Source organism: Scyliorhinus canicula, chromosome 19, assembly GCF_902713615.1.
Source record: "Scyliorhinus canicula chromosome 19, sScyCan1.1, whole genome shotgun sequence".
Lineage (NCBI taxonomy): Eukaryota > Metazoa > Chordata > Chondrichthyes > Carcharhiniformes > Scyliorhinidae > Scyliorhinus > Scyliorhinus canicula.
The window spans coordinates 87,010,868-87,037,234 of NC_052164.1; the positions used below are offsets into that span (position 1 = coordinate 87,010,868).

Below are 26,367 nucleotides of genomic sequence, written 5' to 3' on the forward strand. Positions count from 1 at the left end.
TCGCGGGCCCATGGCACCCTTGGCACGGCCGTGGTACTGCCGTGCCAATCGGTGCCATGGTTATTTTTTTCCAGGTGGTCACGACGTTTTTACGAACGGCAGGACCAAGTGTGTTTGCCGTTCGTAAAAAGGTCGTAAAGGGCTGGGACTTCGGCCCTTCTAACAGCTGTGAATCGCTGCCGGCCGTAAAAAAACGGCGGCAGCGATTCGTGTCGGGATTTCGGCGGGGGGGCGGGAGAATAGCGGGAGGGCGTCAAAAAAGTCGGGAAGGCCCTCCCGCTATTCTCCCACCCGTCGTGGGGGGGGGAGAATTTCGCCCTGTGTCTATGAAACACAGATGCTAATAGATTTGTGGAAATTGGGTGAAGCAATTGGTCCAGAAATTGTCCTGAGACTAGATTTAAAATCTAGCCCAAACACTTTTCCACTTAGAACAATGTCAGTATCAAGAACCTCTTAGTCTAAGAACATATGTCCAATGCAACTTGAATTTCCCTCGACTTTGTCCCAACTATTGGTCTTAACTTCAAAAGAGCACTTTCTGTAGCAATCAGAATTTTTCTCATGAACCAAAATGACGTCTTTGAAGGACAGGACCAACTTTGGCCGAATTATGGATAGTTTTGTTCTGTGAACATAGGATAGGTTGATGCAATATAGCTTTTTGCACAGGCCACATACTGTAAGGATAGAGAGAAGACTTTCACCCCATCAACCTGGGCTGGATTCAAACCAAGTAGCAGGGTGTCCAATGTCAGTAGCTCCTCTACCTATTTCCCTGTCTATCATTTTTATATTCCATTCTGTTTCATAACTCCGACCTTGTTATCTAATCAGGACACTGATATCAAATAGCACTGTTTAATACTGAAGTAACACAATATATACAACTTCGGCAATCATTTAAAAATCAGTATTCACTTTATTTGTGAAACATAATAAGATTTCTCAAACTTACTATCACATTACAAAGTTCCCTATGTGGACAATAGTATTGTGGGGGCGTGTGGGTGGGGGTAATCCTCGATTACTGGCTGCCCATTATTTGCCCAAGAAACAAATCATAGATGGTTAAAAGTTTAGGGTGGGGCAACTGGTCTACATCTCAGGGCCCCACGCCCGCTTTATGTGATTTCTAGGCAGTTGTTCAAACGGGTTAACAGCACATCTGCTTGTTTTGCGCAGGAGGAAACTCACAGATGCAAATTGAAGTCCTATTCTGTTGCAATACAACACATTTTGTGTTATGAAAGAGCTGCTGCGAGCGACCAAGTGAACTACTGTCCGAAATAAATTGAGAATGCTTTTTTAAAATTTTCTCCGTTTTTTATTCTTAATACACAATTGTATTTTGAATGTCTTTAAAACCATTAGGATTCAAAGATCAATGAAAATGTTTGAGGTGTTAAACGCCGAGAAAGAATGTCTGGAAAAGGCCCACACAATTCTACACCTTACCTTTAAGGTAGTTACCTCGTCGCTGCCCAGGCACACACCATCGACACAGATTTTGTTCTGCCCACATGGAGTCCCATCTCCCCACGGGAGACTTCCGTTCCTCGTGTGACACATGGGTTGATCCTCAATCCTGCACCACAGCTGAGAACAAACATCGGAGTCTGAAGTGTTTGGGCAGTGTCGGTACTCCTCTCCGAAAACCTGCCGGCACTGTGTGTCCAAGTCATATGTCTGCCCTGGCAGCTCAGTAGGCAATGAAACTGAATAAGCAGGAGCGTCGAGCAGACAGTTACCTGAGAAGAACACCAGATGCAATTAAGTATTTTGTTTGTACTTAGCATGTTTAAAGGAAGTACAAGAATTTTTAATGAGCATATTCTATTTTGACAATATTATTTTACTTTCATATATGCCTGATGTTTCTTTAGAAACTCATGACATTATGCCTGAACCTTGCGCCCATTTTACATCTGCTTCTATGTTTATATTTATAAAGAACATTAAAACTGCATCAATCCACTCTTTAGAAAGGAAAGTTGTTAATTTTAGCATGTAATTGACAGTGGCTACCTGCTACTTTCAGCCCAGAAACTCCATATCCCTAGCTGGAGAATGATGCGGAATGATTTAGGGGAAGAGGAAAATACTGGAGAAGGGAAAATCAGTTTGCATTCAAATAATAATTGAAAATCAATTGTCAAGATGGTTTTTACAATTAGTTAGGGCTGTGAGCTCAATTTGTAGCTCTTCCCGATAGCATATGTCCATTTATAGATCTAGGTTAGTCAAGCTAATAATCCATTGAAATATTAAAGATGATAACATTAGTCTACGCCAGGAGCATGAAATGTGTTTCTAATCAAAAATCAGCCATCGGTTTTACACCGCACGTGATTTTCTTTTCCATTGAAGTCAATGGGGTTTTCAATTCAATAGTAGCCTGTTTCATGCTCTTCTCGTAGACCACCTTCACCCTGCAAGAGTCCAAGATTGCATTCAAGAAATGCCAATAGAGAAAAAATGATACGGCAATGGTATTGTGGCTTCATATACAGACATACTTAATAAATATTGGCTCAGTATTTACTGAAATAGAAAGTAGAAATGTTGAAACAACAGGTCAGTTAGCACCTGAGGGGGAAGATTTATTTCACATGGAATCCACCATAACTCAAATATTAACCTACTTATCCATTTCACATCATGGGCGAAATTCTCCGACCCCCAGCAGGGTCGGAGAATCACCTGGGGCCGCCGAATATCCCGACCCCGCCGTGGCAGAGATTCTCCGCCACCCGGGAAGTGGCGGGGGCGGGAAGCACGCCACTCCGATCGGCGAGGCCCCTGCGGCGATTCTCTGGCCCAGATGGGCTGAAGTCCCGCCGCTGGGAGGCCTCTCCCGCCGCCGAGGTTTGAACCACCTCTGGTGGCGGCGGGATTGGCGGCGCGACCGGGCCCCCGGGGTCCTGGGGGGGGGCGCGGGGCGATCGGACCCCAGGGGGTGCCCCCACGGTGGCCAGGCCCGCGATCGGGGCCCCCCGCTCAGACTCTGGGCCAGTGCCCTGGGTGCACTCTTTCTCCGCCATGGCGGAAGCGGAAGAGAAACCCATATCGCGCATGTGCCGGTGGTGACGTCAGCGGTAGCTGGCCGCTGACATCGCCGCCGGCGCATGCGCCGACCGGCGAAAGCGTTTCGGCCAGCCCCGCTGCCGGGGGCGCCGGTTTTTTGCGCCAGTCTTCTGGTGCCAACCGCTCTGGCGCGGGGCTAGCCCCCAAAAGTGCGGAGAATTCTCCACCTTTGGGAAGGCCCGACCCCGGAGTGGTTGGCGCCACTCCCCTACGCCGGGAACCCCCGTCACGCCGGGTAGGGGAGAATCCCGCCCCATATCTGTAGTGTACTTCAGAATTTCATTTTTGTTTCACCAATGGAAGTAGGCCAATCACACTTTATAAAATAATTTTTATTGTCACCAGTAGGCTTTCATTAACACTGCAATTAAGTTACTGTGAAAAGCCCCTAGTCACCACATTCTGGCACCTGTTCGGGTACACAGAGGAAGAATTCAGAATGTTCAATTCACCTAACAGCACGCCTTTCGGGACTTGTGGGTGGAAACCGGAGTACCCGGTGGAAATCCACGCAGACAGGGGGAGAACGTACAGACAGTGACCCAAGCTGGGAATTTAACCGGGGACCGTGGTGCTGTGAAGCAACAGTGCTAACCACTGTGCTACTATGCCGCCCGTCAGCTTGTGTAATGTGCTAATACAATCAAAGAAAATGAGCTACTTTTCTATGACCAATATGATAATGGGGTTGAAAACTACTACTGTACTAGATACGGTCATTTTTTTTTAAACAAAAAGAAAACTCAATATTCTTGCTCTGCCTTTATTGCAAAGTTGAAGAATTGGAACAGTATCCAATATATGCTGGAATAGTGTGAGCAGTGTTTGGCTAAGGAAGGATGTGCCGGCCTTGGAGAGGCTCCAGAGGATGTTCACAAGAATGATCCTGGGAATGAAGAGCTTGTCAGATGAGGAGTGGTTGAGGACTCGGGGTCTGTACTCGATGGAGTTTAGAAGGATGAGGGGGGAATCTCATTGAAACTTACAGAATACTGAGAGGCCTGGATAGAGTGAATGTGGAGAGGATCTTTCCATGAGTGGAGAAACTAGAACCCGAGGGCACAGTCTCAGACTGAAGGGACGAACCTTTAAAAGAGAAATGAGGAGGAATTTCTTTAGCCAGAAGTGGTGAATCTGTGGAACTCATTGCCGCAGAAGGCTGTGGGATCAAATCACTGAGTTGTTTTAAGGTTCTTGATTAATAAGGGGATCAGGGGTTATGGGGAGAAGGCAGGAGAATGAGGATGAGAATATCAGCCATGATTGAATGGCAGAGCATACTCGATGCTCTGAATGGCCCAATTCTGCTCCTATATCTTATGACCATATCGTCGAATGTCATTGAAAACTACTGAGAAAATAAGAAGTAGTATGGGAATTTCAAACTTCAACTGGTGAAGTTGAACTGAAGGTACAATTCCACAACACAGCACAAATTTGGAGATTGAAGATTTGAAATGGTATTAAGATACAACAGTACAAACTCTTAATATAGAGATGTCTAAAATTATCCCTCCACGTTTTCTTCACATGAGCTGGAATCCAGTTTAAAATAAGTGAATTGATAACTCGACTAAAACAGCAGAAGAAGATATTTCAGACACAGGCATTAAGCATTTGATCAGTTCCACTTCATTGGGCCTAGAAATGGAAGGGAATCTCGTTCGAGGGACTTGTTATACCAAGAGGATATCAGGGCCGGGATTCTCCCCTACCCGGCGGCATGATCCACTCCGGCGTCAGGCCGCCCCAAAGGTGCGGACGTCTCCGCACCTTTAGGGGTCAAGCCCTCACATTGAGGGGCTAGGCCCGCGCCGGAGTGGTTCCCACTCCGCCGGCTGGCGTGAACGGCCTTTGGCACCACGCCAGCCAGGGCCGAAAGGACTTCGCCGGCCGATGCAAGTCCGCACATGCGCCGGAGCGTCAGCGGCTGCTGACGTCATACCGGCGCATGAGCAGGGGAGGGGGTCTCTTCCGCCTCCGCCATGGCGGAAGAAAAAGAGTGCCCCCACGGCACAGGCCCGCCCGCCGATCAGTGGGCCCCGATCACGGGCCAGGCCACCATGGGGGCACCCCCTGGGGTCAGATCGCCCCACGCCCCCCCCAGGACCCCGGCGCCTGCCCGTGCCGCCAATCCCGCCGGTAAGAGAGGTGGTGTAATCCACGCCGCGGGAGAGGCCTGTCAGCGGCGGGACTTCGGCCCATAGTGGGCCGGAGAATTGCCACGGGGGGCCCGCCGACCGGCGCGATTCCCGCCCCCGCTGTATCTCGGGGGCTGCAGAATTCTGGACATGGCGGGGGCGGGCTTGACGCCGGCCCTGGGCGAATCTCCGACCCGGCGGGGGGTCCGAGAATCCCGCCCCGGTTTGCGACTCCCTCCATCAGCTTTTCCCCTGGCTACAGTGCACTAAATATTTATCACCAGGTATTTTCATCTTAGACATCCTGGGCAAAATTCTATGTTTGGGAGACTATGTGTTGACACAGGGGGCGGGATTCTCCGACCCCCTGCTGGGTCGGAGAATCGCCCGGGGCCGGCGTCAAGCCCGCCCCTGCCGTGTCCCGAATTCTCCGCCCCCGAGATTGGGTGGGGGTGGGAATCGCGCCGCGCCGGTCGGCGGGCCTCTCGCGGCGATTCTCCGGCCCGCGATGGGCCGAAGTCCCGCCGCTGACTAGCCTCTCCCGCCGGCGTGGATTAAACCACCTCTCTTACCAGCGGGATTGGCGGGGCGGGCGGGCGCCGGGGTCCTGGGGGGGGGGGGGGGGGGGCACGGGGCGATCTGACCCCGGGGGATGCCCCCACGGTGGCCTGGCCCGTGATCGGGGCCCACCGATCGGCGGGCGGGCCTGTGCTATGGGGGCCGGTATGACGTCAGCGGCTGCTGACGCTCCGGCGCATGCACGGACTTACGCCGGCCGGCGAAGTCCTTTCGGCCCCGGCTGGCGTGGCGCCAAAAGCGGTTCACGGCAGTCGGCGGATTGGGAACCATTCCGCGCGGGCCTAGCCCCTCAATATGAGCGCTTGGCCACAAAAGGTGCGGAGACCCCCGCACCTTTGGGGCGGCCCAACACCGGAGTGGTTCACGCCACTCCAAGACACCGGGACCCCCCGCCCCGCCGGGTAGGGGATAATCCTGGCCCAGGTCTGAATTGCATGTCGTTCACATTCCCATTGGGAATTGGGCGCCAGAACGTATGCGTCGGGCTTGCTGTCTGGATATCAGGCACAGACGTGCATGATGTGCAGCTGGTCCCAGACCAACTGCGCTTTTAGGGAGTGGAAGCCCTTCTGATTAAGAATGGGAACCCCCTGATGAGGCGATCCTCGTAGGGTGACGTGTCTCACATCAATTACCCCCTGGACCTGAGTCATGCCAGTGATGGCAGTGAATCCTGTTGCCTGGGTATCCTAGTGGCGTTGTCCAGATTGTGGTTATATAGTCCATGGCCTGGGTGCATAGGGAATCTGTCAGAGTGCTGAAGCACCTGTGTGCTGATGTCTGAGATATCCCAGACAGGTCCCTGCTTGGGAAGACCCAGAGGTGTAAAGGTTCAGGGTGACCATCACCTTGATGGCCACCGGGAGTAGTTACTGCCTCCAGACCCCCGAGGTGCCAGGTGCGCCATTATCTGACACAGGTGGCACATGCTCCCCTTGGTTTGCCAATGCTTTTGGTGACACAAGTGGTCCGACATCTCCTTGAAGGACAGGCGCTGTTGATATATACGTGCCCTGATGCGGCGTCTCTTCGCAGCCCCTCCTCTGTCTGTTGGATGGCCGGCACTGGAGTCTCACTGGTCCCTGCTCCCCTTGTGCAAAATTCTCCCTGGCAGCCTCCACGCATCCGCTACGGCAGCTGTGGCCAGGCAGATAGCAAGCATTCCCGGCTGTACTCAGAAATTCATTCTTTGCAGGCGGCAAAAGAGAAGATATGTTCGCAAGATGAGTATTTCCTTGACTGACCAGATCCAACAGGCTACATGGTGTCACTGAGTTGCGCTTCATTCCACCCTCCACATGTTCCCCTCAAACCCATCCCAATCCCTCAGCCGTTCCCCCCCGATATGTGGCCTTTCACTCTGCACCCCTGTCCACATCAGTAAGAGGCACCGGGCCTGTGATGTAGGGAGCTTCTATCCTCACTACCTATCCCTGTCAACAGAGGTACCAATGGTTGTTACATCCTGTGCCAATGATAGGCTCTGCGCCCCCTGCCCTGTCTCTCCAGTGGGGTCTAATGAGGGTGTCCTCATTGGGTGGGCTGTGTGTTATCCCACCAGCAGGGTAGCACCTGGTTGTGCAGTGGAGAGGGTCACGGCGTGCCATCAATCACCTCCATGCTTAGAGGCTTGTGTGGGGGTTGGTTATACAAATGGGGGTGAGGCAGGGAAGTGTGTACCTGGAAGCACAGCTGCAGTGTGATGTGGGTCCTGGGTCCTGGGTGTGACACGCAGGTTGTGACAACTTGCCTGGGGGCAGGATGGATGGGAACAGGTGCGTGGTGGACAGGCAGGGCTTGGAGACAGCTACTGGTCCTGCGGCGTGGGCTAGCTGATAGAGTCATTGGTGAGAGTGGCAGTGTGTTAGGGAAGGTGCCAAAGGCCACGATGCATTTATCCTCTGGTTGGGGTGAGCTCTGCTATTCCCCTGCTTCCCCTGCAGTGGGGCTGCACTCCTGATACGTGCACTGAGGAGTTGCAGCACCTGGTGGCCCACTAATGGAGCTTTGATGGGCCAGTTGGGGTCCGAGATTTCCATTGAGGTGGCCTGGGTGGGCTTTCAAATGGCCAGAAGCTCTGTGAACATTTAGAGGATAAAGTGAGCAGTCAGCAGAGTGAGCAGCCAAGGGCCTGGAACTTCTACCAAATGGGTGCATTTAAAACAAATACTGCAGCAATAGCGGTTTGAACCAGGCCACCCCGATCCTGAGGGGGACACCCTAAATCCACGGAGTTGTCACCAAGTCGCTCCCTGGTACACCGCCCCGGGGGCCCTGGCAGCCACCCCTCAGCAAACGTGAAATTTTTTTTTTTTAATTTCGAACTTTGCTTACCTTCTCTTTCCCCCTCAGCAGCCACGGTGCCCAGTACCCGTTTGTAAATACCAAAAGTAAACCACGCCCGCCTGACTTCCACTTGAGTGGAGCGGAGCATCACAGAGGCCTGGAGCATATCGGATGAAATGCGCTAATCACACTTAAATTAATGCAAATGCCGGTTTTGTTTACCGACATGGAGTGCAAACCTCGATATTGCCACCAGCAAGGAACGAGAGCATGATGCCCGAATTGGCGCCGGGAACAGCCCTCGATTTAAGCCGGACACCCAATTGCGGTCACGTTTGCGACATCGCGAGGTGGAAAATTTAGCCCCCCGTGTATCACAAGTAGCTATTAAAGAATAAACTGTATTTACAGGATTGCACTGCGCTTTTGTAATGCTAAATATCCTGGATAAAGATGCATATCTTTAGGGCGGCACAGTAGCACAAGTGGATAGCACTGTGGCTTCACAGCGCCAGGGTCCCGGGTTTGATTCCCTGCCGGGTCACTGTATTTGCGGAGTTTGCACGCTCTCCCCATGTCTGCATGGGTTTCCTCCGGGTGCTCCGGTTTCCTCCCACAGTCCAAAGACGTGCAGGTTAGGTGGATTGGCCATGATAAACTGCCCTTAGTGACCAAAGAAAAAGATTAGGAGGGGTTATTGGGTTACGGGGATAGGGTAGAAGTGAGGGCTTAATTGGGTCGGTGCAGACTCGATGGGCCGAATGATCTCCTTCTGTACTGTATGTTCGATAATAATAAACTATAATAATAATAAATATATTCAGAACTCGATTCATCAACTAAACCTACTGTTGAATTATCAACCTTTTTCAATTTATTGACTGCCAGCGAAAAGGTGTCTCAGCTGTAAGTGGATTCCATTTCAAGTCCTTACTTCTCCATCCATGTACATCGCTGTGACAACTTTACTGGTAGCCAGAAAAAACAAACTTCATTCAAATAAATGTTTGGAATCATCATGGTATGCGAATCTTTTCCTGACGCATATTGCATGGTTAACCATGCATGCACTATTTGTGTTAAAATTGTTTAAACAGGTGGGGCATTTTTTGGTTACACGTTGATCTATTTCAGTTAAGGGTTTTGGTGCAATTTGGGAATGAAAAAAAATCTCCCATTTACACATAAATAGATTATCAAAAGTCAGGTTCAAACATGGCTAAGATATAATTCAGTGAACCTTGCTTCTCCACGTATACAGGTCTCCTGGGTCTAAACCTTACCACCCACAATATCAGCATTTGTTCCAAGTTACCATTGATATAGTCTGTATGAGTCAGCTTGTCGATCAGCTGCAAATCAGTTGATGGTTTCAGGCTGATAATCCAGGGCATTTGGAAACTGAATCAAGATAGTTCTCGTTTTATGCAATCCAGGTTCAGCCAACAATGTATTATCAGTAAACATTTACAACAACGTAGACATTTTCCCTCAGTTACAAAATATGGAGGATTTGAACAAGTAGTTAGATATCAGGATATCCCCATGAAATTTACAGTAGTTTTCAACAATAATATTATCTTATATAAACTAGAAATAAACTGTTCTTGAGCATCAGCTATGCAGCACGTGCCTGTGTTTTACCAAAACGGAGAAGACAACACTTCATCATATTACAGCTAAATCACTTACCGTAACCATTGTTAAAGAACTCGGTGATATGAAATGCGCTACAAGGAGACCAAGGTAGAGTTCTGTTCAGATGGACAAACAATGGAGCCATCATATGGTTTTTCCCCATTTGACCAAACAGCTTATCACATGTCTTTGAATCATCGTGTGGCATGCTCAATTCGTGACCTGTCACAATGACAAAACATGAACCTAGTCAAATCCAAACTGAAAATAGCAAGACTATACAATTATTGCAGTATTGATGGATAAATATACTGCAGGGATGAAATCATTCTAAAAGTAATTACTGTTCAACTTTTAGGAACTTTAGTGACTATAGGGTATAATTTTTAACAATCAAACAGCAATCCCAATATCATAGAATTTCTACAGTAATTCAACCCATTGAGTCCGCATCGACTCTCCGAAAGAGCACCTCAACCAGGCTCCCGCCCTATCCCTGAAACCTCATAACCCCTCCTAATCTGCACATCCCTGGACACTAAGGGGCAATTTTGCATGACCAATCCACCTAAACTGCACATCGTTGGACTGTGGGAGGAAACTGGAGGAAACCCATCAGACACGGGGAGAAAGTGCAAACCCCACACATAACTGATTGCTTGGGAATAGGTAAGAATAAACTTTTGAAGATATTACAAATATATCTATATTATTTTTTTGAAATCTAGAATTAAGCCACATTACATTATATGAAAAAATGAAATGAAAATCGCTTATTGTCACGAGTAGGCTTCAAATGAAGTTACTGTGAAAAGCCCCTAGTCGCCACATTCCGGCGCCTGTTCGGGGAGGCTGTTACGGGAATCAAACCGTGCTGCTGGCTTGCCTTGGTCTGCTTTCAAAGCCAGAAATTTAGCCCAGTGAGCTAAACAGCCCCTAATCGTCACTATGATACATGATGGAACTTTGAACAACATATTGACTGCTGTTAGACTTCCTGTCTGACGAACTGAACAACAGATGGAATTGTTGATCAATGACTTCAGATAAAAAGATGTAACTGATCCAAGTTCAGAATACCATTGCATTAAGTCATTTCCCATTCACCCTCAATTGTATAGAATTTTCGGTCCAAAGATAATACTGAATGTGCCATTGAAATAGAAGTATATACATACTTTCCAAATATTTATGATTAGTGCTTTATTGTGTTGACTATTGCCAATCCCGCCTATCATCTGCACACTAAACAGCTCTTCCAAAAGACCACATTAAGTAGTGATAGTATTTGAACTTAGATTGAAATCAGAGTGGTTTACTGAGATGAGGGGCTCATTGAAATCTTAAGTCAAACGTTATGACAATATAAATTGTCTGAAGAGTATCAGAATCCACTGCGGCTTTAATATTTTGTAAGTTTAACACTCGTTTTCACTCAATGTAGCGACAGAGAGAGCGTAGTTTGATAACAAGATTAAGATGTTATCTGTTTTTGCAATGCTAATTAGTGAAGATGAAGATACTTTGGTTTCAGGTTTTCATGGCCAACTTGTTAAGACTAATGTCCATACACATTTATGCAAGATAGTGTTATTCGTGGCTACCTTTACAACTGCTGGGCCAGGGAAAAAAACAACTTGTGCATATGTCTAGTTACATACATCACCGAGCTCTATCTGTGTCCAATCATTTGAATGTGTTTTAGCAGCTCGTGTTAATATTAAAAATTGAGAACTAAATGTCAAATGTTTACAACCTAGACCACCGAACCATTTACAAATGTATTAAATGTTGCTTTGCATGAATCACGTCTATAATGCAGCTGATGTGAAACGAATGCATTGCAAGACTATCTTCCTTGAGCTGGTTGCAAACTGCCAATTTAGATTCAATTTGCATCACTTCACACCTGAATTACATTATCCACTTTTGTTCCCCACAAGGTCAATTTTCTTCATGTTGCATGCAAAACGTGTAATAGAATGGGCTAATTGGAGAGCAGGAATGCAAATGTGCAGAACCATTTAGCTGTAAAACAAAAAAAATTATATCTAGTAAAATGTTTGCAGCATTCCAGATGTGTCCCGCACCTTACGACCATGGAAGATGGAAATGTGCCAGGTTCTCTCAGGAGTACAAAACTGGCACTTAGCCAAGCCTACTCTGGGCAAAGCAACAAGTAATGTTTAGGATGTCCAACTTTCTGTGGTAAAGTGTAAAAAACATGTAGTTTTAAAAAAAAATGCCTTTCTGCAATTCAAAAGAAAATCAGAAACCCGGAATAAAACAAGACTTTTCTAAATAGGCGGAAATAACTTTTTTGCAAGTATCTGATTGTCCCAAACAGTTGATAGATGACTATCCCTGTTGTAACAATGGGAGCATTGTGTCTCTGTGGTAATAATCAGGTTAGTGCTACTGTACGCCATAGATTACTCATATTTGAAAAGGTAAATTCTGAACATTATTTTGGCTTTTGCACTTTAATCCTATTTACAAGGGCTTAAGCACTGAGGGTTGGGTTTGACGTGCCCTGTTGGGTATTATGCCGGGTGGCTAGCCAACCAGCTTCCGGTTCACCCCAGAGCTCACCTCTGTAATATGATAGGTGGAATTAAATAATTAAAGATTAATTAGGCTGGTTAGAAAGCCCACAACATAATATGGTTGACCCAGGTAGGTGGGCAGGAGTGGGCAGGCCATTTATTTCCAGCTGAGATGAAAAAAGAAGAGGGGCACCTCATTTGAGTGGTGCCCTGTGTGAATCTGGGGCACCCACCAAAGTGTCACCCACCCCCACTTCCCTTTCTCTCCGCTAGTGACCACTATTGAGCTCTGTCCCTGCTCGTACTACTAGAGCTGCCAGCCAATCTGATTGGTCAGAGGTTCTCAGTTGATGGAGTGTGTGGGGGTATGCAGGGCAAGTTTCACAGTGATTTAATGATCGGCTTAGTTTCTACTGTATTGTGTTGTCTTTCTCCCTTCCCTACCCCACCACTCAATATTTGCTAAAAAAAGTTTGAATCGAATCTCATGCTTATTTTTGTCATTGGAGCAAGTTGTCTGGATGTGGCAAGTGAAAAGACGAATAAATTCAACTTAAAAGATGTATAGAAATTAAAAATCCGCTGGTCTTAACCATATTAGACTGTAAAGTCTGTCAGTGCATATCCTATCCTGTCCCTGTCTCATCATTCCCCTTCCCACATGAGCTGATTACCTGCTGCTGTATAAATACAACTGATATTTTAAAAAAACAAACCCTCCCTGTGCAACTACTGCTGCTATCTGAAGATTTTATTATGCTCAAACTCTGGAAATCCCTCCTAGATAATATCTTTCTTCCCTTCTCGGACCTATGTTGCAGATGATGCTTCATAACAAAACAGTAGCAGCACGGTGGTGCAGTGGTTAGCACTGCAGTCTCACGGCGCTGAGATCCCAGGTTCGATCCCGGCTCTGGGTCACCGTCCATGTGAAGTTTACACATTCTCCCCGTGTTTGCGTGCGTTCCGCCTCCATAACACAAAAATGTGCAAGGTAGGTGGATTGAACACGCTAAATTGCCCCTTAATTGAAAAAAATGAATTGGGTTCTCTAAATTTATAAAGAAAAAACCCCCCAAAAAGGTACAGAATTTTAGAAAAACATTTAGGACAACACTGAATCAGTCTGTGCCTTACTGACCCAGCCGGAGGTCTTCAGGCTCATTAGCTTACACTCCGGTCTTGGAGCTAGAAGCTCTGGTTTCAAGGGGAGGAGTTGGTGCAGTGACATTGTGACTGGACTAGAATTCCAGAGACCTAGGGTAATACTCAGACCATGAAAAATCCAACAAAAATCTGGAATTAAAGTCTAATGATGACCATGAAACCATTGTTGGTTGTTGTAAAAATCCATCTGGTCCACTAATGCCCTTTAGGGAAGGAAATCTGCTGTCATTACTTGGTCTGGCCTGCATGTGACTCCAGACCCACAGCGATGTATTTGAATCAGTTAAGGGCAATTAAGGATGGGCAATAAATTTTGATGCAGTCAGTGAAGACCTCATCCAAAAGGGCTCCACTGGAGGCCTTGCTGACCATGGAAAGAATATTCCTAATGCTATTCACCAGGTTTCAACACTTCTCCACTATTCCCCAAAGGGAAGAAATGTTCATGTATATGAATTAAACTGAATATTAGACGGACAGCAGGAAGTCTGGGCGGCACGGTAGCACAGTGGTTAGCACTGCTGCTTCATAGCGCCAGGGTCCCAGGTACGATTCCCGGCTTGGGTCACTGTCTGTGCGGAGTCTGCACGTTCTCCCTGTGTCTGCGTGGGTTTCCTCCGGGTGTCCCGGTTTCCTCCCACAAGTCCCGAAAGACGTGCTGTTAGGTAATTTGGACATTATGAATTCTCCCTCCTTGTACCAAAACAGGCGCCAGAATGTGACGACCAGGGACTTTTCACAGTAACTTCATTGCAGTGTTAATGTAAGCCTACTTGTGACAATAAAGATTATTATTAATTATGTTATTATTATATTATAGTTATTGATAGGAATGGTCATTGTGCTCATGAGGATCCTAAAGATCCACCCAATGCAGCATTCTAATGGAATCTTAGAATGATTCCAGGATTTTTTTCCTGCCTGATTATATCCATTCCAGCTGTTTATCATTTCTCGTATTTATTATTGTAAGTACAGGACTTTCTGTTACCAGTTTGAAATTTGTTTCTTTTGCTAGTTTAGCTTCAGCTGGGATGTAGATTTAATTTCTCTATACCAGGGACTATCTTACATTTCTTTTAAGATGCCCCTCCCCAATCTCCTGTTTCCAAGATCTCTGGAACATTTTGAGGGATTGAATCTCTGTGCAAAAACTGGACTCAAGTATCATGGTCCTGAGAGCTACATTATGCTACGTGTAACGTGGACCTCACTGTTTTTAATCATTACATGTACACTACCATTTATACAGAAATACTGAGCACTTTATATTTTTAGCTTCCCCATTCCAATCAAGTATATAATCCCATGTGTGACATTTGAGCAGTGTCCAGTTTAGATACTGAATCAACACCTGCATTGTTTTACAAGATAGCCAGTAATATTCTCCATTCTCATATCTTGAGGTGTAAGGGTTTTTTTCACCCATTGGTGAATTAACCAAATGTAGCAGAAAAAATTAAAGCATGGTTATAAAGTAATAAAGAAAATGAAAATAATGTTTCCACTCTATGCTCAGCCCTCTCAAGTCAGGCACAGTACAGGTTAAATGTAACAAATCAAGCTCCCTGCCAGCTTAATTATCATTCATTTCAGGAAAGCTCCGTTTCTAGCCTTGGTAAAATAAGCTGAAATCAGTGGGTGTCATTTCTGACACTACAATTGGTCAATTTACCTCTGATATTGGTACACAGGAAGGTGAAGAACAGCAACCACAGGAGAGCAAAGATTGGCAGGGTCGAGTAGAAACAGAGAAATCTTGTGGAAATTGGCCACAGTAAGAGCACAGAGTGACTTTAAAGAAGCACATGCCTTTGAACACACATGTCAGGGAATGGAACACATAGTGCAGTGCCTGACACAAGGCAGCTGCTGGTTTCTTCGGGATGTAGGTATCCAAGTGATGAGATAGAGATTGTGATGTACTTGAATAGTGAGCATCAGTCTATCTGAAGCCTTAAATGTTCAGATGGGTAGATCATACTGTATGGGAGGACATTTACTGAGAAACATTTATGGGTAAATGTCTGTTTTACAAATATATGCATTATGGCAATCTGAGTTTTAGCAATATATCAATGATATACAATCATATGGTTTCTATATAGCTATTTGTTTCCTGAGTACCGTTGAGCAAAAATCAAAATCAAATGATTGACGGTAATTAGCCAGGGTGCGAATGGAGAGAAACATTCTGTGCAATAATAATAGTAGAAAAAGTCACAACTAGCAAAGAATAAAACAGACAAATATTTTAGTCATTTAAGGATGAGGAAGAAAATGGACATAAATATGGTCAAGATGTATAGAATGGTTAAGACATTGATGACCGATGGATTATATGCAGAAAACTGCATGAAATAAACACATTCCAGACACACATTAATTATAGTTGTCACTGTACCTAGTTCATGCGCTATGGTGTAAGCTGCCTGAAGTCCATCATCCTCGATCACGGCACAGCTCCTACTGGTGTCACACATGGTTCCATCGTCTGCCACTCCAAGGGTGTTACAGCTCTCGTGGCCACAGATGTCCTGTGAGGAAGGAAATGAAACAACTTTGCAACGATTCTCACTCCAAAATTAAAATGGTCGAGGGCTATGGTCATTTGAATCAAATTGCAATTTGAGGTGAGAGTGACTGCCCTTAACATCAAGGCAGCATTTGATAGGGATTGGCACAAAGACCTCCTGGTAAAATTGAAGTCAATGGGAATCAGGGGGGAGCTCTCCACTGGCACAAAACAAGATGGCTGTGATTGTTGGAAACTAATCAACTCAGTTCCAGGATGCCTTTACTGGAATTCCTCAGGGCAATGTCCTAGGCACAAACAGCATCAACTGCTCATCAAACACATTCCTCCATAAGGCTAACAGTGGAGATGTTTACTGATAATTGCACCATGTTCGATACCATTCATGACTCTTCAGATACTGAAGCAGACCGTACCAGTATGCAGCAAGACCTGGACACTATTCAGACTTTGGCTGATAAGTGGCAAGTAACATTTGTGTCACACGAGTGCCAGGCAATGACCATCTTCAACAAGAGAGAATCTAACCATTTCCCATTGACATTCAATGGCATTTGCATCACTGAATCCCGCAACATCCTTGAGGTTACCATTAACTAAAGACTTAACTGGACCAACCATATAAATACTGTAGTTACAACAGAAGGTTAGAAGCTGTGGTCACTCACTTCCTAACTCCGGTTCATCATCTACAAAGGCACAGGTCAGGAGTGTGATGGAATACCCCTCCCCAACAGCACTGTGGCTGTACTTACACCACATGCAACTAAATTAATAATAATAATTGCTTATTGTCACAAGTAGGCTTCAATTAAGTTACTGTGAAAAGCCCCTAGTTGCCACATTCCGGCACCTGTTCGGGGAGGACGGTACGGCCTTGTTCTGCATGACGAACCAGCTGTTTAGCCCACTGTGCTAAACCAGCCAGGAGTTGGCAATTCGGCCCCTTGAGTCTGAGCCATCATTTAGTCAGGTCATGGCTGATGGGATTGTGGCCTGGACTCCACATTCTGCCTAACTCTCCCCTCCCCCCCCCACAAAAAAAACTCTTTGACTCCCTTGTTAGTCAATGATCTATCCACCTCTGCCTTAAAAGTGTTCACCTGAGGAAGGAGCTGCGCTCCTAAAGCTAGTGTTTGAAACAAACATGTTGGACTTTAACCTGGTGTTGTGAGACTTCTTGCTGTGTTAAAAGTGTTCGATGACCCTGCCTCCACCACGTGGACTGCAGCGGTTTTTAAAAAAAAATAAAGCCATTAATATCACAAGCATATGTCCAAGTCCCACTGAATTATGGATCAGACACACAATGCATCCGGTTTAATATTTTTTTTACCGTTTTCTGGGAAACAGACGCCCTCGTTTTAATTCGCCCCACAGATCCTCGTGGATGGCTGCATCCCAGGAGAACTGTTTATACAAATCTACTTCGTAGCTGTTTACAAATATCTGTCATCACTCCCGGGTGACTTGATTGTTGAAATCTGCAATCACCATTCTACACATTGGATGGAGGATTTGGGTGTTGCAATCTTTACCTGGGCAGTATTCTGATTTAGGGCTGACGTTTCGTCAATTTTACTCTCTTCCCCAGTAGGGAAATGGTCCACATCTCCCTGCTGAACAGTGAGATAGGATGATTATATCCAGAATATACGTGTTATTAAAGCCAGCCCCTCTACTCCAGTTATTAACATCTCAGTGGCTGGAAGATTTCATTTATAAACAGGTCACGTCGTAACCTGGACATAAATGCCATAGTTTTCTAATATATCACAGATATGAAAAAAAAACCTCCATCCAGACAGGGCTCTGATGATTCAATCTGTCACCAGCTCCCCTGGGGCCGGCTGTAAAACCAGACCCACTTGTACATGTCCCGCCGGGTTGATGCTGACCCGCAATTCACCTTCTGTGAGTTTTCCAGGGAAGCAGACTGAATGGGGCGGGGGGGGGGGGGGGGGGGAGGCGGGGGCAGTCTCCCAGCTCTCATTTCAGTGAAGAGAGACACAGGCGGTGGAAGGAACCGGCTCTGTGATCATATCCAAGCTGCCGAATCAGAGCTGATGGGAGACGGGCAGACACAGCACTAACTCGGCGGCAGCAGGATTGTGGGAACATTCACTGCCTTCTTAGTTCATCGTCCCGCTGAATGGAGACCCCATTGAGGATCATTACCTGCAGACCACCCTGTCCGGGTGCTGACAGATTACAGAGAATTTGTTTGATCGCAATGCACGGATACACACACACAGCCAGAGGTAGTCACAGACACACACAGCGACAGACACAAAGACAAACACGCACACACATGCACAGAGGTACGACCGGCACACAGTAGACAGATATAGAGTCACAGAGACAGGCACACAGACACATACACACAGAGACAGAGGCAGACAGTCACCGATAGACAGACAGGCACACAGAGAGACATACAGGCACAGATACGCCCAGAGACACTCAGGCAAACATTCACAAAGGCAGACAGACACCGAGACAGACAGAGGCACACACACAGACTGGCACATAGACAGGCACACAGAGACAGACACACACACTGAGACACAGACTGAGGCACGCACACAGACAGATTAAGACACACAGGGACAGACTGAGACATACTAACTGATATCAGGAGTTAGCTCTGTGAACAGGTGACATTGTTATAGAGGCAATTTCTTCTCCAAATTTCATTTTCACCAGTTCCACTCCCCCCTCCTCGTGTTACCCACATGGGTGGGTAGATTGGTCCCTCCCCGCCTCTGGTGTGGAGTTTGTGCCGAGGTGGTTCCACTGATCAGGTGCCTGTTAAACACTCCTTCAAGAGGCGGGAATGTGGAGAAGACCCACCTTGCTATAACACTGCAGGTAAACTCCACACCACACAGGGAGGGTTCAGCCACCACGAGGGAGCGGCCACTGCCTGTAACTGAGCACAAGATCACTGACATATAAACCCGCGTTCAGCCATTCCCAGGGTTAATGGGCCGCTCCAGTGCAGTCCTAGAGCTGGCAGCAGTGATAATATTTGGGGATTTCTCTGATTCTGATCCGAGACTCTGGTCACCATTTCACAAGAGGCTTTTTAAAGGTGAAAGCAGTTTGCTTTCAATGGGTTACCCCCCCCCCCCCCTCTCCCACACTTACTGACAATTTGATCCTGCCACCCCTTTCCTCCCTGACCCGTTGTATTTCTGATTGTCACAGTCCATCGAGAGCAGAGGGAGAATGCCAGCCAATGCCGACCCTTTAATCCGGAGTAGCCGGGGAGAGTCAGTCCCAATGCCACTGTCCCGCCCGATAAAGGGACAGGAAATCACATTTACCGAGATTTGCCAGACTCATTCAACTTGAAGGTGACTTGGCTGGCAACAGATTTTTTAAAAACTCGCTCGATAATAGAGCCTGGAAGTTACATTGGATCCCGTTTTGGATTCATGGATTAGTCCACATATTGGTAACCGTGGCGACAGAGGGAATGCGTTCGCGACACACAGACACACACAGAAACATAGATACACACACAGACAGAGACACACAGTGAGATACACACACAGAGACACACACAGTGAGATACATACACACAGACACACACAGAAACATAGATACACACAGACAGAGACACACACAGTGAGATACACACAGACAGAGACACAGTGAGATTCACACAAACAGAGACACAGTGAGATTCACACAGACAGACACACAGTGAGATACACACAGAGAGACACGCACACAGTGAGATACAGAGAGAGAGAGACGCACAGAGTGACACATACAGACAGAAACACAGATACAGAGACACACAGACACAGAGGCTCACAGACAGAGAGACACACAGACCCACACAGAAACAAAACAGATACACACAGACAGACACACACACAGAGAGACACATACAAATAGAGAGATACACACAGAATGACACAAAGACACGCAGAGACACACAGGCCGAGTGAGAGACACAGACACACACACACACATAAACACACATACAGAAGACGTACACAGAGGGACACACAAATAGACAGACAGGGACACCGACACAGGCATACATAGATAGACATAGACACACATGCACAGAGACACGCACACAGACACAGCGAGAAACACAGAGATAAAGGGAATCACCACGGGCACACACACACAGACAGAGAGAGACACACACACAGATAGAGATAGATAGACACACACACACAGACGCACACATACATCAATCAGGGCGACAGTAACTCTGAATATGGAGTGCAATCAAAACCTTGGGGATGTGTCACCAATAACCAGCCCTCCCCTCCCCTCTTTGTCACATCGGGGTTTAGTGTCCACATTAAGTTAACGTTAAAATAAATGAGGGAGTTGGGGCGGGAATGGTCAGTCAGTGGAGAACCATGACTCCAGGTTAAAGGAACGAGATTTTAAGCAGGGATTTTGATGTGGATTGTTCTTCCCGAAAGAGTACACGGTCATTTCGAACCAAAAATGAATTAGATCAAATTTGAACATTTGGGAAAACGTCAGGGATTTGGTGAACAAGGGATTGGACAGCTCTTTCCCAAACGGGCTGGCAAAGCCAGGACGGGCCGAAGGGCCGCTCTCTCGGTTGATTACCTTGCGGGTGAACAGGATGGCGGTGTCAAAGTGCTCGGGGTGTCGGTCGCTGGCCTGGTTGTAGCCGAGCTGCCAGTTGCAGAAGTTGCGCAGGGTGAGGCCGGCGTTGCTGGAGACATTCGGCCCCTCCACCTCGTCCTCCACCAGCAGCACCTTCACCACCACCACGTTGACCAGGTTCCGGATGCTGGGCTCCTTGTAGAGGCGGGACACCATGGCCATCAGGGTGAGGAGGTAATGTTGCAGAGAGGCTCCGTGGAAATTCAGCATGGTGTGGTCAGCTACCAGCATGGTCTCGATGTACCGCGCCTCGGACACGAACCTCTTGGCCCTGGGCTGGGCTGCATGCCCTGGGCTGGCTTCCTGCCTGGGGGGCTGTGACCTGGGCTGCTGGAGCTCAGAAAGGGTGCACCTCTCCCCCACTCTCTGCCCCCCTCTCTTTCCCCACCTCCACTGGAGGAGGTGGACCCTGGAGAGGTTTCGCCCCGGGCTGGCCGGCTGGATCAGGTACTCCTCCCCGGTGTCCGTGTAGAAAGCCCCCTGGATCCCCCCGCACAGACTGACGGCCGCCATGGAGCCGGGGCTGGAGTTGACCCTCCCGGAGTAGAAGCAGCCCCTCAGCTCGGTGCCATTCGGAGTGGGGGCAGCCCCGCTCCTGCTGCCCACCCTCTGCACCCGCAGAGTAGGAGCCAGGAAGCTGGAATCGGGAGCCAGGCTCAGGATGAACTCTCCGCCGAATGCCCGCAGCTGGTAAACGGGGAGATCTGCTCCCAGTCCAGGCGCTGGCCGCTTCTCATCCAACCTCACCGGGATCACCTCCACCACACAGGGATCGACACCCCTCTGTCCCAGCGGGAGACAGGGCAGCAACACTGGGAGGGTGCTGAGCACCAGGAGAATTGCACAAACCATCTCCAGCAAATGCTCACAACTAAAAAAACAACACAAAAATATACTAGACTGCACTGTTTTTGCTGTTAAAATCTATCACTGATTTATCTGGGCTGATAATTCAACGAGTTTTTTCCCTCTTTCTTGCAGCAAGTTGGTGTCTAGTCGCTCTGATCTGCAGAAGATCTTTTGCTGGGGGTTGAACGGACTGAGTGTCCGGATCTCCCGTGTCTGCAGCACCAATTAGTGGCCGCAAAACGCCGGCTTTTTATACTCTCTCCACCGCCTCCATTGACATAAGCGCTCTTATTTTTACCCAGCCCCGGCTTTGATCACTTGCCCGCTGCCTCCACCTCCCCAATACAGCTTCGCTGCAAACTTTCCACCAACCGCAGCCCGGCTCGCCACGCCTCTCTCCTCTCTCTCTCTCTCTCCCTGTCTTTCTCTTTCCTTCTCATTTCTCTCCCCTCTCTCTCCCACCCTTTCTCTCATTCTCTCTCTCCCCTTCTCCCCCTTTCTCTCTTCCTCTATTTTCCTCGCTTTCTCCCTCTCTCATTCTCCATCTCCCTCACTTTCTCCCTCTATTGCTTTCTCTATTTCCCTCGCTTTCTCCCTCTCCCTCCCTCTTTCTCTCTCCTTCTCACTCTCCCTTCCTCTCTATTTTCTTCGTTTTTTCTCTCTCCCTCCCCCTTTCTCTCTCCCTCTCTATTTTCTTCGCTTTCTCCCTCCCCCTCCCTCTTTCTCTCTCTAACCCTTTCTCTCTATTTTCTTCGCTTTCTCTCTCCCTCCCTCTTTCGCTTCCTCAATTTCCCTCGCTTTCTCTCTCCCTCCCACCCTCTCTCTCTCCCTCTCGTTCTCCATCCCTCCCTCGCTTTCTCTCTCCCACCCTCCTTCTCTCTCCCTCTCTTTCTCCCTCCCTCTCTCTGTCTCCCTCTCTCTTTATTTGAGCCTTCCCCGCTCTCGGGGATTTCGGAAGAGAAACTGACTCAACCCCGCCGCCCCCGCCCCGGACAGGAATCGGTGCCCGGTGGGGGTGAACGTGTGAATCCAGCTCAGTAAATGCAGCTCCTCAGCGGGGAAGCTAAACCCCGGCAGCAGAGCAACAGCAAAACTCTGACCACCAGCCTCAGCAGGTCTGACAGCATCTGCGAGGAGAGGAGGGGGCGAACGTTTCCAGACTGCATGGCTCTTTGTCAAAGCGGGAAAACAGGCCATTCGACCCGGTGTGACCTGTACTGGCCCTTTTGGAAGAGCCCAGTCTGCTCTTTCCACCTGGCCACGTGTGACTGTCGGGGACATGGACCAAGTGCTGGAAAATAGGATTAGAGATGTTTGATGGCCAGCATAGACTCGATGGGCCGAAGGGTGTAAAATTCCGTGCTGTAAAGAAACTCTATATGAATCCTCCTTTAGATGAGAAACATCTTTTTTTTGGGGGGGGGGGGGGGGGGGGGGGGGGTTGCATCATATCCCAATATAGCAAATTATTGAATGAAATTAATCCAATCTGACAATTCGGAATCAAGAACCATGTTGTTAAATCAGCGAACATTCCGATTCTAAAGCTGCATTCACCTGTCAACTTCAAATAAAGTTTAGTTATTCAGATCAGGTGGAGTTAGCAGACCTTCCCCGTTTCATTGAAGTTTTGCTCTGATACTATTTCCTGAAATCGCCCAGTGAAACATCCAGGCTCGCAATCAGATACACACCCTGCACAGTGCTGGAGATTGCCCATCACCCGCTTCACCCTCTCCCGGCCGGTTATTGTTTCCAATACACTTTTGGAAGCTCCCGGACAAAAACAAAAGGCAAACAAACCACAAAAACAAAAACAAAACATCTCCCGTGGACGACAGGCTGGTTCAATGTGTGTGTTGATGCACGTGTCGGTCAGGCTGCTGAATGTGAGAGGCTGCAGGAGTTTCAATGTTGGAGATCCCCCCCCCCCCCCCCAGCCATCCATCACTCAGTGAGATTAACTCTACTCACTGCGGTGGCTGGGCATTTGGGGAAAGTCTGGGCTGAAATTTTCACCTGCCTGTCAACATTCTTTGAAGAGATCGAGTTAATTTATGAACAAAATTATCCCTCGGCATCATGTCCCCGTTTTCTTATACTTCGAGTTTCTTTTTACTCTTGTCTCTCAACTGGGTCACACACCACTGTTCGATACCTGTCCAGAACTCATCACCTTCTTCTGACCAATTCCCGCTGGAGCTTGTTCCCTAAGAAAAGTTCTGCGATTTTCCACACGGTGGCACTGCTGTCCAACACTCCGGCAGCATGGTTGCGATTCAATTCTAATATTATTTTTCAACTATTTTCAACACAGCTTTCGTTCACATTAGTATTTAATTAAGGTGAATGGGGGGAGCCGTTCACCTGAAGAAGGAGCCGTGCTCCGAAAGCTCGTGTTTGAAACAAACCTGTTGGACTTTAACCTGGTGTTGTAAGACTTCTTACTGTGCTCACCCCAGTCCAACGCCGGCATCTCCACATCATTCGTTCACATTGTGATGGATCACCAGCTCACGCCGCCAGATGGCAGCGTTGTTCTACTCTTGCAAAAAAAAGAAAACACAATTCAGGAGCAGGTGAAGGCTATTCAACCACATGGTGCTGATCCCACCGTCAAATAGATTGTGGCTACTCAGTGCCTTTTAACCCCCATTTGTCCACCCCGTATCCCACCCTCTTCATGCCCTCAGCTCGCAAAACTCTGCTCATCTCAGTCTTAAAATTTTCAATCGACTCAATCCCACAGCCTGGGGAGAAAGTGCTCTCCGAAATGGGCCTGGCCCCAAGATTTAAGATTATACCCTCTTGTTTAAAGATGGTCCTGCAGGGGAAACTGTTTATCTGTATCCCCTCATCTCAATCCCATTGCATTGCCACCTTAATTAAATACCTCAGTTAGATCAACCTTCCAAACTCAAAATCAATCTAAACCAGGTTTCTGTCACCTGGCCTTATAATTTAACCCTTTAAGCTGCAATGTTATTCTGAAGAATCTGTGCTGTAACCCTCCACAGACCAATAAACCTTTCGAAAATTAAACACCATGGCCCAGATATGGGTCTACCCAACGCTCTGTGTAACCAAAGCATCACTTCCGACCTTCCAAAGCCCCTTGCGGTAAGAGCCTTTTCTCATCAGCATTTTTACTTTTGTATATAAAACCTGTGCACGGCAGTTCATCTGTAATTAAAAACTTCAAACGGGCCAGCAATGTATTTATAATGTATTAAATCTGTGCACTGACATATCCTTTTTTCAATTTCATTGCAAAGGGGGCTCAAGGGATATCCACTTCGGACAGTGTTGAAAAGCAGAATACTGCGGATGCTGGGAACCTGGAAAAGAAATGCTGGAAATACTCAGCTGATCAGGCAGCATTCATGGAGGGAGGGACAAGAGTTAATGTTTCAGCTTGATGGCCTTTCAGCAGGAGAGTTGGCATTTGGCCTCCGCTGGGCAGAGGTCAGGACACCAGGCAACAACCCAGCTCTTGTCAGCAGCAATGTGTGGGCTGGACCTGAGGGCGCGGAATGCAGCAGATTCTCAAAGGGAGACAGGTAAGTGTGAGTGAGAGGAGCAGAGAAATTCAGGTGGCTGATGTCACACTGGCTGTTCTCAGTGAAAAGGTCCAGAGAGGGTAAGAGGCTGAAAGAGGGGTCCTTCTCGACTTCTTGGCTAAGGTCAAGAGTCAGATGAGGCGGAACACCTTTTCGTGTCAGCTTGGATCTTGTATGAAATGAAATGAAAATCGCTTATTGTCACGAGTAGGCTTCAATGAAGTTACTGTGAAAAGCCCCTAGTCGCCACATTCTGGCACCTGTCCGGGGAGACTGGTACGGGAATCGAACCGTGCTGCTGGCCTGCTTGGTCTGCTTTAAAAGCAGCGATTTAGCCAAGTGAGCTAAACCAGCCCCTGTATTGTCTCTTGTGGAAGATGGTGAATTGGATTCAATTTGAATTTGAATTGTTTTTTGCAGCAAGCTATGAGATGGATTTAGGGCTTGCCCTGTCCGCTCTGTGCATTGGCTTTGTAACTTTAGGAATGGAGGGAAAAAAAAGAGGTTCTGGTGGAGGGAGAATGATGGAGAATGATGGCAGGGACCTGGGTTCAATTCCGGCCTGGGATGACTGTGGACATTCACCCCCCATGTCTGCGTGAGTTTCCTCCTTGTGTTCCGGTTTCCTCCCACAGTCCAAAGATGTGCAGGTTGGGTGGATTGGTCATGTTAAATTGCCCCTTATTGTCCAAAGATGCGCAGGTTAGGTGAGGTTATGGGGTTATAGATATAGGGCAGGCGAGTGGGTCTAGGTAGGGTGCTCTTTCCAAGGGTCAGTGCAGACTCGATGGGCTGAATGGCCTCCTTCTGCACTGCAGGGATTCTACGGTCTCTGATAACAGGTGAGCAGAGAGAAGACTCTCAGTAAAACGACTGGGCATGGTGGGTAGAGGCGACAGAACTCAGCGATATACCAAGCTCAGAATCCATTGAGAAGGGGTTGCAAGGGCATGTTTTTGAGACCCTTGCTGAGGACAAGAATATTCAGAGTCATAAAATCTCTGCTGTGTAGAAGGAGGCCAGTTGGCCCATCGAGCCAGCACTGACACCCTCAAAGAGCACTCTACCATGGCCCACTTTTCCGCCCTATCCCCATAACCGCGTGCATTGATCATGGCCAATCCACCTAACCCACACATCTTTGGACTGTGGAAGGAAACCGAAGCACTCGGAGTAAAACCACACAGACAAGGGGAGAATGTACAGACTCCACCTGAGGTCAGGAATGAACCGGGTCCCTGGCGCGTGACCAGTAGCTCTAACCACTGTGCCATTGCGCTGTGCCGTGAGGGGAAGGTCAGAAGAAC

At 47.7% G+C, this 26,367-nt stretch overlaps 1 protein-coding gene across 1 annotated transcript in view; it reads right to left on the reverse strand.

Moving 5' to 3' along the window:
- The window catches only part of LOC119954198 (A disintegrin and metalloproteinase with thrombospondin motifs 8-like), a 37,003-nt gene extending 15,104 nt beyond the window's left edge, over positions 1 to 21,899 (reverse strand). Inside the window, exons 1-4 of the mRNA XM_038779214.1 lie at positions 20,592 to 21,899; positions 15,849 to 15,981; positions 9,786 to 9,953; positions 1,459 to 1,751 (exon numbers count right to left, since the gene is read on the reverse strand). Coding sequence (XP_038635142.1) covers positions 1,459 to 1,751; positions 9,786 to 9,953; positions 15,849 to 15,981; positions 20,592 to 21,503 — 1,506 coding nt within the window. The 5' untranslated portion in view covers positions 21,504 to 21,899. The remainder of the gene's footprint in view (positions 1 to 1,458; positions 1,752 to 9,785; positions 9,954 to 15,848; positions 15,982 to 20,591) is intronic.
- Positions 21,900 to 26,367: the final 4,468 nt, after the last annotated feature.